At 39.2% G+C, this 13,472-nt stretch overlaps 1 protein-coding gene across 3 annotated transcripts in view; it reads left to right on the forward strand.

Annotated features, from left to right (window-relative positions):
- Positions 1-12,400, forward strand: part of rnf144aa (ring finger protein 144aa) — a 32,964-nt gene extending 20,564 nt beyond the window's left edge. For all 3 annotated transcript variants that reach the window (XM_039785256.1, XM_039785258.1, XM_039785257.1), the window contains 6 exons: positions 1,157-1,261; positions 2,317-2,377; positions 3,981-4,197; positions 5,871-6,018; positions 6,433-6,522; positions 8,517-12,400. In XM_039785256.1, coding sequence (XP_039641190.1) covers positions 1,157-1,261; positions 2,317-2,377; positions 3,981-4,197; positions 5,871-6,018; positions 6,433-6,522; positions 8,517-8,648 — 753 coding nt within the window. In that variant the 3' untranslated portion in view covers positions 8,649-12,400. The remainder of the gene's footprint in view (positions 1-1,156; positions 1,262-2,316; positions 2,378-3,980; positions 4,198-5,870; positions 6,019-6,432; positions 6,523-8,516) is intronic.
- Positions 12,401-13,472: the final 1,072 nt, after the last annotated feature.

The raw sequence follows: 13,472 nt of genomic DNA on the forward strand, positions 1-13,472 counted from the left end.
CTTAACCACAATGTAAACACAAAGACTGCCTGATCTCTCACTTGAGCTACTTTTCTATCACCATCATATTTGATACTGATATTTCCAAGTAGTTTCATAAAACAGAAAACAAAATACACAGTGTAGCAAAATACATAAACATAGAATAGAAGCTAATAAAATGGTAGTGCTTGGAGTCTTGCACTATCTTTTAGATTTTTCAGCTTTGTAAAGGATCAGCTGTTCTCATAAATGTAAATTTGCAACCAAATATGTCTCACTGGCTTCCCCCAAAACAGCTAATAGTAAAAGTTATATGCAAATGCTACTATGTGATGCTAGCCTAGAAATCTACACACACACCCTAGTGGCAGCAAGTTTCTTTTGCAGCCAGGGTCAGTCTAGGCACTCTCCGTTGGCTTGCGAGCTGGAAAAACCAAATTTTGGTCAGGCCAATAACATCGTGTAAAGAGTCGGTGGGCGGGCTTATGGTTGCTGCTTCTGGGAACAGCGATCTTCTGGAAGACTTGGAGTTAAGCTTTTCTTAAAAATTCTTAAAAAAGGAAGATGTGTTCGGAGTTTTAATCTATCTAAATTTAATCTATCAACTACCTTCGCTACCTTCTTCGTTCCTCTGCCTGGTTGTAGAGTTATCCTATTGCGTGCAGAGAGAATTTGAAAGACAACAGTTTATCCCGCCCCTCGGATTGAGCCCTGTCAATGGTGAGTTCCCAGACCCAACATCTTGATGTGGGTCTGGCTTGTCAGGCTAATGTGATGCAGCATTGATGAAGACATTTTGGGCTACCTGAGGGCAGCAGAACAACCTGTAAACACAACATTGTATCGCCTTATGAACTTGAACGTGTTCGCAAACAATTGTGTATTTAAACTTCCAGCAGACGCACAGCAACGTAAGCTTTCAGGTCTGTTTTGGTCTCGTCTCCACCAACTCCTGAGGTACATATCTGGCTCTTTAACTGTTAAATGCTCCATTTTCTTACTTATAGCTAGATATTTCGGAGGCGACACTCAGATAGCGATCAAGAGAAACTTTTAAGACTTTTAAGTTTGTTTAGCAACTTTTCTGGTGTGATTGTTTTTGCTGTTTTCTGTGCAACTGACTGGATATTGAACTGGGTCAATGTTGTATGTGTCTGTCTGTTTTTTTTCTCAGTGCCTGAAGCAGTATGTGGAACTCCTGATTAAAGAAGGCCTTGAAACTGCAATTAGTTGTCCAGACTCTGCCTGTCCCAAAAGAGGACACTTGCTGGAAAATGAGGTATTGATTAAAAGGAAAAGTCACATTTTTACTTTGATTGTCATTAGATGAACTTTCCCTTTTTGGGTGGTGACTGGTTGCACATATCAGAACAACCCCCTGCTGCTCCTCGGGCTCATGAATATGTCTGATCATGTCCGTTAGGCTGGACTTTATCACTCCAGAAACAATGGTCACGTTTTTTAGTTTTCACACAGTGGTGCACGAAACTTGGCATGTACTACTGTATGTACATGCAAATGTAGCACGTGCAGAACTGGTAATGAATGAGCTCGAAATAAGCAAAACGGTGACATGTCTACAGGTCCATAGTTTCCATGTCATAAACCTCCCACCGCGCTGCCCTTTTTCCTCCTACATAAAGAAGTTTGAGCTAGTAAAACTAACATTTAGTTTGTTAGTTTAACACAAATATACCCCCCCCCCCCCAAAAAAAAAAGCTCTAGCATTACTCAAGATGACCACTGCATGCGCTCCACCTGCCGGTGTGTTTATTCTATTATAATGAGCAGCTGAGGTCAATCTGAGGGAATCCTCCCGGCAGTTTTGGTTGATGGACTCACCGACTCTCACATGGTCTCAGAGGCCTGTAGGCACAGCATGGTTCAGCACACCAAGGCCTTATGCTTCTAATCAATCAGTGTCACTGGCCCTTAATGGAAACCCAGCTACTCCTGCCACTCAGGCAAAGCATGCCTCATCCCCATCTGCTCTGACAGAAATGCCCTCACCTTGTACTTGACTGCTTTTTAACAAAGCCTGAATGCTCATTTCATTGCCCAATAAATGAGTGCATTTATCCTTGAGTGGGCCTGCGTATGCACCTTGAATACATTCTGGCAACTGGATTCTCTTTTCAATCTGAGAACGGAAAAAAGGCCTTGTTGGTACGCAAGTAGCGAGTTCTGATCTTGTAGAAATTTGAATTTGTCATTGATGTATTGAAATGATATTCACACACTGAATGTATAATTGCTTCTTGCAGCCTCTGTTTATAAATATGCACAATCACCTGCTTATTTCTCTCCCACTTCTCGTCTCCTCTTTCCCTATAGATTGAGTGCATGGTGGCCACAGAGATGATGCAGAAATACAAGAAGCTTCAGTTCGAAAGGGGTGAGTAAATGCAAAAGTTGCTGCAGTATGTAGTTTTCTCCAGCGGGTGGCGCAATGGCAAAGACGGTCAATCACACACTCACGTGTACCCTCCTGTCCTCCAAGGATACTGTATTTCATTGTGACACAAAAAGGTTGATGACAATCCTGTCAAGTGTAGCCTTACTGCTGCTCACTGGAATCCATCATTCAACCCCTTGTGGACATTTTTGCTCTTAAAGTACGCCATGGGGTATCTACTGAAAATTAATAGAAAAGATTTGAGTAATGCTCAATTGTTCAGTAGATTTAAATGTCGCTCATGTACAGCAGTCAACTGCTTTAAAATTAATTGTTTCAATTTTGACTTCCGGCACAAAAGAGTTATGGATTCAATACCATTCATGAACCACAAATAATCATGCAGGCAAGGAATATTCTTGACAGGTACTCAGGCCTAACATTTGTCTGATTTGTACTGTAGTATTCTGACTCAACCCTGTCTCCCATCAAATATACATGAAAGGGAAAGCCTCCCAGACTTTGTTTAAAGAGATTCTAATTGGATTTAGACTCGTAAACTGTCTGTCTGATTCTGATGCGGGCAGGTCTCTTAGCAGCATAGCAAGATATTTTTTATTAAATCCTTTTATCTCTGCTTCAGCGTACAGCTATGTATTTAATGTCTGCGGTTTACACTGTTTGTAGAATAAATGTTAACGGACTGGTAAAAGGCTTGGATACCATTGCAGGGAAGATAATGTGTCTGGGTCGCTCCATGCTGTCAATGTAGACACGCTAATGAGTAATATTAGAGTTCCCTTGCACACAGCGATAGCAGTAACCAAGCCGTGCTATCACTCTTTGATTATACTCGCCCTGCAGGTTCTCCACCTACACACAGGCATAAATTGTACACAGAACATGCAGATCTCACTTGCATAAATAAGTGCATGAAAACGACAACAAATAAATGCATAGAAACACAGAGGAGGGGGGTCCTGTAAATAAATACACATCCTCAGAAAGCCTCAGAAAAAGCTGTTGATGCTGCCTGGATATGGGCAGTCAGCCGTCTCATCAATGTCCCAGTCCAGTCAGGCAGAACAGTTGCTGTAACCGTTCCATATTTCTCAGGCTGAGCCAAGAGTGCATGTGGAATGTGTGCTCAGAGTTCTTGGCAGAGAGGTAAGGGGAAGGAAGGAGAGGATAGGGCAAGTGCATCATTCTACCAACTTGGAACAGAACTTGTCTGTGCTACACGTTCAAAAGAGTTTGGAGAAGTCATGGAAATTAGTTAAACGATCACATATTCCAACATAAGCAGGTTACATTGTTCTGGTTTTTACATGCTGAGATTTGGAGATTCCTCTGAAATATTACCTGCCACCACTACACAATTAAATTATTTATTACTATTAAATGGTGCTGTGCTTCTCAAAACATAAAAAAATAAAAATAAAAATCTGAAACCTTTGGAAAGTTCTGCACCAACTTTAAAAACTACCTTCTACCACCAAAAACAACAAAAAAATCTCAAAGCTAATTTCTTTATGATTTGGGTTAACCTACCCTTTAAAGAGAGCTACTGTCCATGATGCTGGCACTTGTTTTGTTCCATTAGAGGTGCTGCTGGACCCATGCCGGACGTGGTGCCCTTCCTCGACCTGCCAGGCCGTGTGCCAACTAAAGGAAGCTGATTCTCCTGCGCTGCCCCAGCTGGTCCAGTGCGCCGTCTGTGCCCTCGAGTTCTGCTCGACCTGCAAGGCCAACTGGCACCCCGGACAGGCCTGCCAAGAGAACAACGTGCCCATTACCTCCTTCCTACCAGGAGAAAACAGGTACTGCCTTTTAATGCGTTTATCCATTTATGATCCAATGTACTGTTGCAATTGAAAGTCTTGTTTTCCCAATTTCTCTCATCTGTTATTAATCAGATCAGATATTAGAATGTTTCTGTCTTACCTCCACATACCTTACACCCTGATTTAAAATATTCATATACACTTCTCTTCAGGTGGCCCATTACGGCTTTCAGCGTTAATCATTTAGTCAGTCAACAGATGTGAATATTTGCTGGTTTTCTTGATCTTTTATGTTCTTAAATTAAAGATCTTTGGGCTTTGGACTCTTGGTCGCACATATCAATTTTAATATGTCAACTTGTGCTTTGAGAAACTGTGATGGCCATTTTATACTTTTTTTAAAAATAATCGTTAGTTGCAGCCCTAGTATTAACCACTGGGTACAAAATATAATACAAATTAAATAATGTGACTACAATTAATTTGCATAGGTGATTAGCCTACTTAAAACAAGTCTATTTTTTAACAAACATGAATTAATGTTTTAACATTAAATGTATAATTTAGTTAAGTTTTTACATCATTGGTTAAAAGGGTTATACACCAGCAATATCCATTCCAGTAATAATTTGTCTAAATTATCCAAATGTTTTTACTACCTCCTAAACCTTCAAAAAGATATTAATGTATCCCGTTTTGGCGTGTTATGACTGTGTCAGCTGCTGTAAAGTTTCTGCAGATGCAATCCCTAGAAATTATATTTATTTTTTTATTTTTTTTATTTTAAGAACTGGAGCCATACGTCATGTTTAGCTCACCTGACTGGAGTCCTGAACCACTTGTCAGTATACAGCAGGATTTATTCAGTGAGTCCTTAAATATAGAATGACAGCTTGCTTGGCTGGCTGTTTTGCAGCCACTGCTCAGTTGAGCATCTGCCAGGGCTCAAGCACAAATTAATAGGCTGATATAAAACAATTGGCCGAAACTAAACTGCAGTAAAGCAGTCTGGGATGGGCTTGTTACTCTTAAGGATACAGGATCTGCCTGTGAGGTTAGACGAGGGCTACCCAGAGACATATGCAGCTGACCCGTTTCTTTGTGATATCCTCTTACTCTGGAAACGTCATTAGCTCTGCAGAGCTTTCCTCTATCTGCACAGGTCCAGAACCAAGCTCAAAGGCCACAGTGGAGGGAGAGAGGATTAACAGGTCTACTCTTAAGTTGTAAAGAGCTGCTGCCTTTTGAACTACACTTGTACGCTCTAAAGATGTCTAAAAGCTGGATTCTGGTTCTTCTTTACAAATGATTGCCCCCTCCACTAGTCATGAATGGGCTTGTTAGTTGTCCTAGGACCGTGCCCTGAATGACAGCTACTTGCTCCCAGATTTCAAGATTCAGCACTTTACGGACACAGGACAAATGCATACAGACAAACATCAACAGGAGAGAAGAATGAGTTTTGGAGGGAGTTCAATAACGTTTAGTGACTGGTGGTTTTTAGAAGAGTCGTCCGCTCCCGAACTAAAGCTATCCACGGTTTCACACAGTCCTGTTACACCAAAGATTGCAAATATTGATTGCTGCATTAAAGCAATCTCATCCCCAGCACTCAATGTAAAGTGAATGTTGAGTGATTTGGGATTTGTTTTTTTTCGTGTTTGGAATAAAAATCCCATCAGACTTGTGTGTGTCTCTTTCTCTCCCAGCTCTTTCTATAAGAATGAAGAGGATGATGCACCAATCAAGCGCTGTCCTAAATGTAAAGTTTACATTGAGAGGGACGAGGGCTGTGCACAGATGATGTGCAAGAACTGCAAACATGCCTTCTGCTGGTACTGTTTGGAGTCCCTGGATGTGAGTTGGTTCTTCCTAATATCTTTATTCATTGATGTTGACTGTAATATAGAGCAAGATACACTTTATTTTTTATTTTGTTTATTTACTTTACATTCTACTGTGTTTGCACAATATGATAATCGTGGCTGTAGACATCATTTGTCTCCTTGTGACAGCAATAGCTTTCTGTATCAGGAAATTCTAGCTTAACCTTGGTCTTGATAAGAAAGAGATGAGATTATATTTTCTAGAAATTGAGTTTGTAAAGGGTGACTTATGGCCATGGTGCCTTTTATGTAATCTTAATTGTGTGAACACAGACAACCAGACCACAGTTCATTTAAAAAGCAATTTTCTCAGAACAGCTACCTGTGTCTTTCAGACTGCTAATGGTCAATCTTTATCTATAATGTATGCATGTTTGTGTGACAGGACGACTTTCTCCTGATCCACTATGACAAAGGGCCCTGTCGGAACAAACTGGGCCACTCCAGGGCGTCTGTTATCTGGCACAGAACACAGGTGAGGAAACCCAACCCCCCCGTCACCCCGCCTTAAACCACACTGCAGCATGTGGCCATACACGTGCTTCCTGGTTCTGCCTCTTTCTGGCTCACACTCTCTTTCAGTAATGGACTAGCATTATCTTGATAGGACAATAGTAAAAGGACAGCTTGATCCACATGCAGCGACAAGTACAAGTGGTCAGTGTCCTGCTGTTTTCAACTAAGCCTTATAAACACCTTTCATACTTAAAAAAATAAAAAGGTTTACATAACCAATGTCCTTCTTTACTGATAGGTTACCAAATGAAATGGCGGATTACATATAAAGGATTAGATATGACATGTAAATTCCCACATTTGAAACAGTGGATGAAACATCATCACGATTAGATATGCGTGTTAAATCTTTGACAGAGGCCGACTGTTGTTCAGTTCCTAAATTTCTCCTCTGTATCTCTCCTTAGCCAAATAATCTATGTATGGGTTGGCACATCCCTTTGTCCAACATACTTGTTATTTTGTCAACATTAGTCAACACTGGCATCTGTTGCCCAGTGGGCCACACTGAGTCATATGATTACAGTTCAGCTGGTGGAGGCCAGCTATAGCTTCACTGCTCTGTCTTTGTCTCGCTCTTGCTCTCCTCATTTCACCCCCCTCGCTCCTTCACATCTAAAAAGCCTTCCTCATAAATACAAGATGTACCAGGGCAAACCTAGCTTACGAAAAAACTGAAAACTCTTCTCTCCCTGACGACATGGGGTCTATGTCTACCTTCAGGTACAAGGACCTTAAACATGTAAGCACCATCTGGGTCAAATTAGAGCACATAATGCTCAGTACACTGTGCTTTCCTCTACAGCGCAGCTTGTATACTCGCTGTAAAAAAGATAGTAAGTAATGTGTGAGCTAAGTGCGAGCGTTACCCCAATAAGGTGTCTTTTTGTCCACATAACAGGAGAAAAAGCATTGTGCTATTATCAGTCACGGTTTCATGTGACTGCATGTTATGTATTCCATTTTGGGGCTCTGAACTTGTTGGTGTCTGGCTCCCCCATGTGGTTAATTTACTAACTTGCTATGCTCATAACAGTAAAGCGTTTTACCTGGACCAGTCTTCATCATAACACTGCCAGAAAGTCAAAAATATATTCCGCCCTTTGTAATGCACAGTGCAGAATTTTCTTTTGTCGTTATTTTTTACATTTTCTTAATTGTTGACGATCTACTCCGTTGTGACAGATCAAGTGGGTTTGTTAATCACTTCCAATATTTTTGTGTGCACGTGTTTTCTCACAAAGACAAAAGAGGTACCTGTCCATGCAGCTTTAATGAGTGTAAAGTATTGCTACCTGAAGAGGAAGTTAGTAGGAAGAGGGAACTAATTTATAATCTGTTAATTAAAACAAATGTATATATGCGTTAAATTGTACAGTCACCGGAAAAACAAAGCGCTCACGCATTTTGAAGCAACTGTGCTTAACCCTTGTTGTCTTGTTTGCTTTTTCCAACGTTTTAAATTGTTAAATTTTTCTTCTACACATTTTCAGAGCTTATTTATTCAGCCCATATTTTCTGATATAAAACAAAAATTGAAAACGGGTCAATGTGACCCAAAGTCAACACAAGGGTTAAGTTGTTTTGAGGCATTGAGTGCCATCTGGAGGCCAACTTGTAGTATTGCATTTCTTTGGAAGGATTCAAGGCAAGAGCTAGTGAAAGCGAGATTTAGTAAACAAATCAGCATCATCTTGGATATTTTGTTCAACACAAGTTGTACGATAAGAAGTATTGAAAATATTTTGTTAAAAAGGTATCATATGTATGATGTTTCAAAGCTTGTTTTGGTATGTTGAAGCAAGGCACATGCATTTTGCACCAATACTTCTACAAGACGATGCTGTGTCAAGTAAAACATCGCCGCACCCAACTCCTACACATAGCTGGTACTGTATGCATAAGTGCTGTATTTACATCAGTGTATTTATTTTTTCTGATGTCTCCCTGCAGGTTGTGGGGATCTTTGCTGGCTTTGGCCTGCTCCTGCTGGTTGCCTCCCCCTTCCTTCTTCTGGCCACTCCCATTGTCCTCTGCTGCAAGTGCAAGTGCAGCAAAGGCGATGACGATCCATTGCCAACCTAAACGCGCCATCAGAGCAGGAGCAGAGAGGCGCTTCATGGATGGGCCATGTTTTATTTCCTTTTCACCCCTTTACATTCTTCTCCTCCCAACAGCTTTGAGTGCTTAATTTTTTTGGGGGGCTGAGCCTGCACCAGCCCCAGCCCCGGCCACTTCGGGATCCATCGCTCTGCATGAGAGAGGCATGGTAGAAATGAGACCCTACACCTTGGCCTGGAGAGAGGTGAAGGGTCAATGGTCAGAGGAAGTCAGACTTGTCTAAGGACCACGGTTTCCGTGTGTTAGAAGTTGGTGGTTTGGGGACGTGAAGGAACTCTGGGCCACATCAAGTGGTCCTGAGTTGCGGGTAACTACAAACAATGGAAAAAACAAAGTTAAGAAATGCTTTTCTCTTGTATGACCAATGCAGGAGCCACATTAGAAAGAACTTTTACTTTATCGCTCTGTTTTGTCGGTTTGTCGTACGCAACAAAAGCTTTTTTCCCCACCACCACAATCAATGTAGCTCTACAGATTCAGTCCGTAGCATTACAGTTACACCACGCATGTTTGGTGTTCACTTGATTTGCACACGGAACATGATTCTTACGTCATGCTCACGACTGAGGTAGAGATGGGAGGCTGTTGTCACTCAACTCAATGTAAAGCACGTCCTCTTGATGATGTCAATGTTTTATAACCTGTTGCTTTTAATAGAACTGTGCTCAGAGTAGTGTCTGTGTTGTACTTCTGAGTGTTTTCCAAACTGCAAGGTACACTTAAAGGGGATTGCCACTCAAATCTAAAATAATACAAATTTTTGTGGTCAAGTGACAATGAAGACTAGTTTTGTTCAACGTTTAGCTTTTTCATTATTGCCATCTTTTCATTCTTTTACACACCTCCAGATGTGCGTGCGTGCGTGCCTGAAAAATGTCAAATTTCAATGATCTTAGATCTGGAAATTGAGTGGTACTCCCCTTTTAAGTTCAACATTAATTTAAAGTCTATTAAAGGACTTTGTGTCCACATGTTGTGGACCCAGTTTAATACTACACTAAAGAGATGTCACTCCTGTAATTCCCAGTCCCCAGGTGGTGGTTTAGCCAAATAGAAATGAATAGCCTTACATTGAGAATAGCCAAAATTCGGCATTTTTCCCTGTGCATTAAAATAAGTTAAAGTCCAAATAATCCCAGGGAAAGCATGTTCAACAGCATTTTAGAGCATTTCAGAAAGGTCAGTGAAGCCCTTTATATTCAGATGATTCTATGATGTCATCCATATGCCACACTGTTAATAGCCATACAGTAAACAAAAATAAGAAAAACAAACTGTCCTAAACTGATGTTCTGTGTGACCTAGAGCCTGTATTTCCTAAGCCTTTTTGAGCAGGAGAGTTGCATCATAACATACAATCTAAAGCTTAATTCAGATCAGATCTCCCACTTTTTGAGATTTAACAAATACCTAGCCAAATTGCAAACTTGCATACGTTAGTGGTCCGAGTGTTGGTCGTTAGACCTCCAACAACAAGCAGCTATTCCCTGCAGGGGCATCAGAAAAGCCTATAGAGTAAATGTAAAAGAAAGTTCTGTTTTTGGGCACATAATTATAAAGCTGCTCTGTACTATATCACTTTATCTATGCAAGTTTGTACATTACCATTCTTAAAAGGTTGTTGATTTATCATAAACAACTGTCTGTCGTAAGTAGGTTTATATAGTGAAAGCCATAAAATGAATCACCATATATTTGCATATCATGGCTTTTATTTAACCAGGGAGTTTTTCCTGAAATTATATTATTTCATCTTCTATGTTGCTGTTATCCATCTGTCTTTTAGCTATATTTAAAGTTTGAGCTTGAAAACCAGGACAGTTTTGCCATTGTTCATTTTGGGGGGTATCTTTGCTTCACAAAAACAGTTGCTCTATGTTAATTAAAGGAACAAAGGTGAATCTAAACTTTAGTTATAAACTAACTATTTCAGTAAGTTTGCCTTTGTTCTGTTGAATTCTTTTTTGCCATGCATAGCCATTCTAATGTTTCAAAAAGCCATTTACTACTGCTTACTTTCCCTTTCCTTCTGGTGTGATTACCAGTGTTTATGTAGCATTTGATGAAGTGTGGCTGCAGTTACCAAAACTGTTCAATCGTTAACAGTAGCTAGTCTAAGCTAAACAGTAAGCTGCAACTCTCTTCAGTACTTATAAATTTAGCTCCGACATTCACTATGAGAATCATAATTATTAGTAGCCTTAAATTTTGAGTACCTTACCTTGTTGCTTTCACTGTCCTCACCTACTTTATGAGCATGATAATTTGATATCAAACCCGGTCCAATTTTCTACTTTTAAAGTTTGGTGCTTTCCTCCAAAAAATAGTTAAATTCCTCCAGCTTTTGTTGTTTTTATGACAATCGTGCCAAGCAGATTTCCTGGAAGGGATAAGTAAATGGAGCGGTCTACTGTATGTGCATTTTTGACCATGTATTTGTAATGTATTAACGGTTTTTACAAGGTGGAAAACTATTTTAATGCTTCTTTATGTAAACGCTGCACTGTATTTGGGTTTTATTGTTTTACTTCTTAATCTGATCTGTGATGTTTGTGGTATGGTGCCTGCTGTGTTTAACGGAGGAGTTTAGCAGCTGAAATCAATATCTACTCAATGGAAAAGTCAATACATATGAGAGATTGCAACTATACTTTCAAAGGGGATTTCACAATTTAATGTTATCAGGGCTCTGATATCACCAGAATTAAGATTAATTTTAAAAAGTGCAAAAATTTTCATTTAAACACAAATCTATCACCATCATCAAAGTCTTCAGTGGGCACACTAACTAAAGTCAACCAAAATCATGGCCACTTCCATTTTTACACAACATTCTCCTTTACCTGTTTGCTGGCACCACTGGACAGCTAGATATTGTGTCATGCAAAGAACATAAGGGCCAAACAGCAAACATTACAATCACTGCAGTGATTGCTATATTGTTTTCTACATGAGAGGCTTATCAGGGCTCAATATAAAGGCCCTAATACACACTTAAGCAAATTAAACATCAGCACAGTTTGACCGAGTTGAGGGCTTGCTTCTAAGATATAGCCCTTGAATGAGAAGTTTATTTTACAAAAGCTCACAATCTACTCTGAAACTATCCTACGATCAAGTTTGGTTACGAGCAGCAATTTATATTTTATAACCGGTTGTGTCAAGAGATGAAGCTGCATGATTTTTCTCTGACTTCTACATATTACAATATTGTAGCCTCTAAAGATATATCTTTATCACTCAGCTGTCTGGTTTTTATATTAGTTTGGGAAAATATGTTTTGATGTTCAGCCATATGATATACAGCGTTGGTCGGCCTTCCTCAGTTCAGCAGGTTGGCTTTTTGTGTTTGTTACTTTTTTGTTGATTTCTTTTTATACGCCTGTTTCACATCACAGTTTGTTGTATTTGCATTATCTGTTTTAAGAGCGGAATTCTTCAGGCCTGATTGGTCAGTTACATTTCAATCAGTCACCTCATAAGTGGATTATTGTCAGAGGAAATGCGGTCTGTATGCAAGACTTCTGTAATTAGAGATGATAAACAATGTCTAGATTAGTCAGTAATTAAACGTTAATTGACCTGGGTGATACAAAGATAACATTGTAAAACGGCATATTTGGATCGGTTCTGTACAACTCGACTCGGCATCTCAGTATATCTACAGTTCCACTAACACTGTGACACCAGGTATTAAAGGTTGTTGTTTTTTGTGAGTCTTCTCTCTTTATTAATTCACACCAATGTGTTAAGATATTATAATTTTGCATGTCAAACATACAATATTGATGTCTGTGGTCCCATTTGGTTGTGAAATAGCTCCCTCTGGTGTTAAAAGTGTATAGTCCCCCTTTCCATTAACAGAGAGACTTATAGAAGGGGAAATGCAGGAAGTCTAAAGTTAAACTAAATACCTAAGAGCCTTTCCATACATTTTAAGACCTCTTCCATTTCTAACCGATTACGACCAGTGTGCTCTCAATTATATGATGGCTAGCTAACTTGGTGCTTACTCATCTAAACTTTAAGGAATCCCTAGTATGTCAGAGAAATGCATAGTATACTATGTCGAAAAAAAAGTCAGTCAAAAATAGTCATAGTATAGTATGTCGAAACATTTATAAAATAGAATACATAATATATAATAGAATGTTGAAAAGGCAGTCAGTGTCGAAAAAAGTCATAAAAAGACATAGTATAGTATGTCGAAAAAAGTCATGAAAAGAATTGCAGGAAATCTAAAGTTAAACTAAATACCTAATAGCCTTTCCATACATTTTAAGACCTCTTCCAGTTCTAACAGATTACAACCAGTGCGCTCTCAATCATATGATGGCTCGTTAACTTGGGGCTTAGTTATCTAAACTTTAAAGAACCCCTGGTATAGTATGTCATAGAAATGCATAGTATAGTATGTCGAAAAAAAGAGTCTGAAAAAAGTCAGTCAAATATAGTCATAGTATAGTATGTTGAAACAGAATACATAATATATAATAGAATGTTGAAAAGTCAAAAAGTCAGTGTCGAAAAAAGTCCTAGTATAGTATGTCATAAAAAGTCCTAGTAAAAGTCATGGTATCATAAAAAGTCGAAAAAGTCATAGTATAGTGTGTTGAAAAAGTCATAGTATAGTATGTCAAAAAAAGTCATAGTATAGTATGTCGACAAAAGTAGAAAAAAAGTCATAGTATACTATATCGAAAAAAGTAAAAAGAAAGTCCTAGTACAGTATGTCGAAAAAAGTCATTAAAAGTCCTAGTATAGTATGTCAAAAAAAGTCCTAGTAAA

Source organism: Perca fluviatilis, chromosome 20 (assembly GCF_010015445.1).
Source record: "Perca fluviatilis chromosome 20, GENO_Pfluv_1.0, whole genome shotgun sequence".
NCBI classification, from domain to species: Eukaryota; Metazoa; Chordata; class Actinopteri; order Perciformes; family Percidae; genus Perca; species Perca fluviatilis.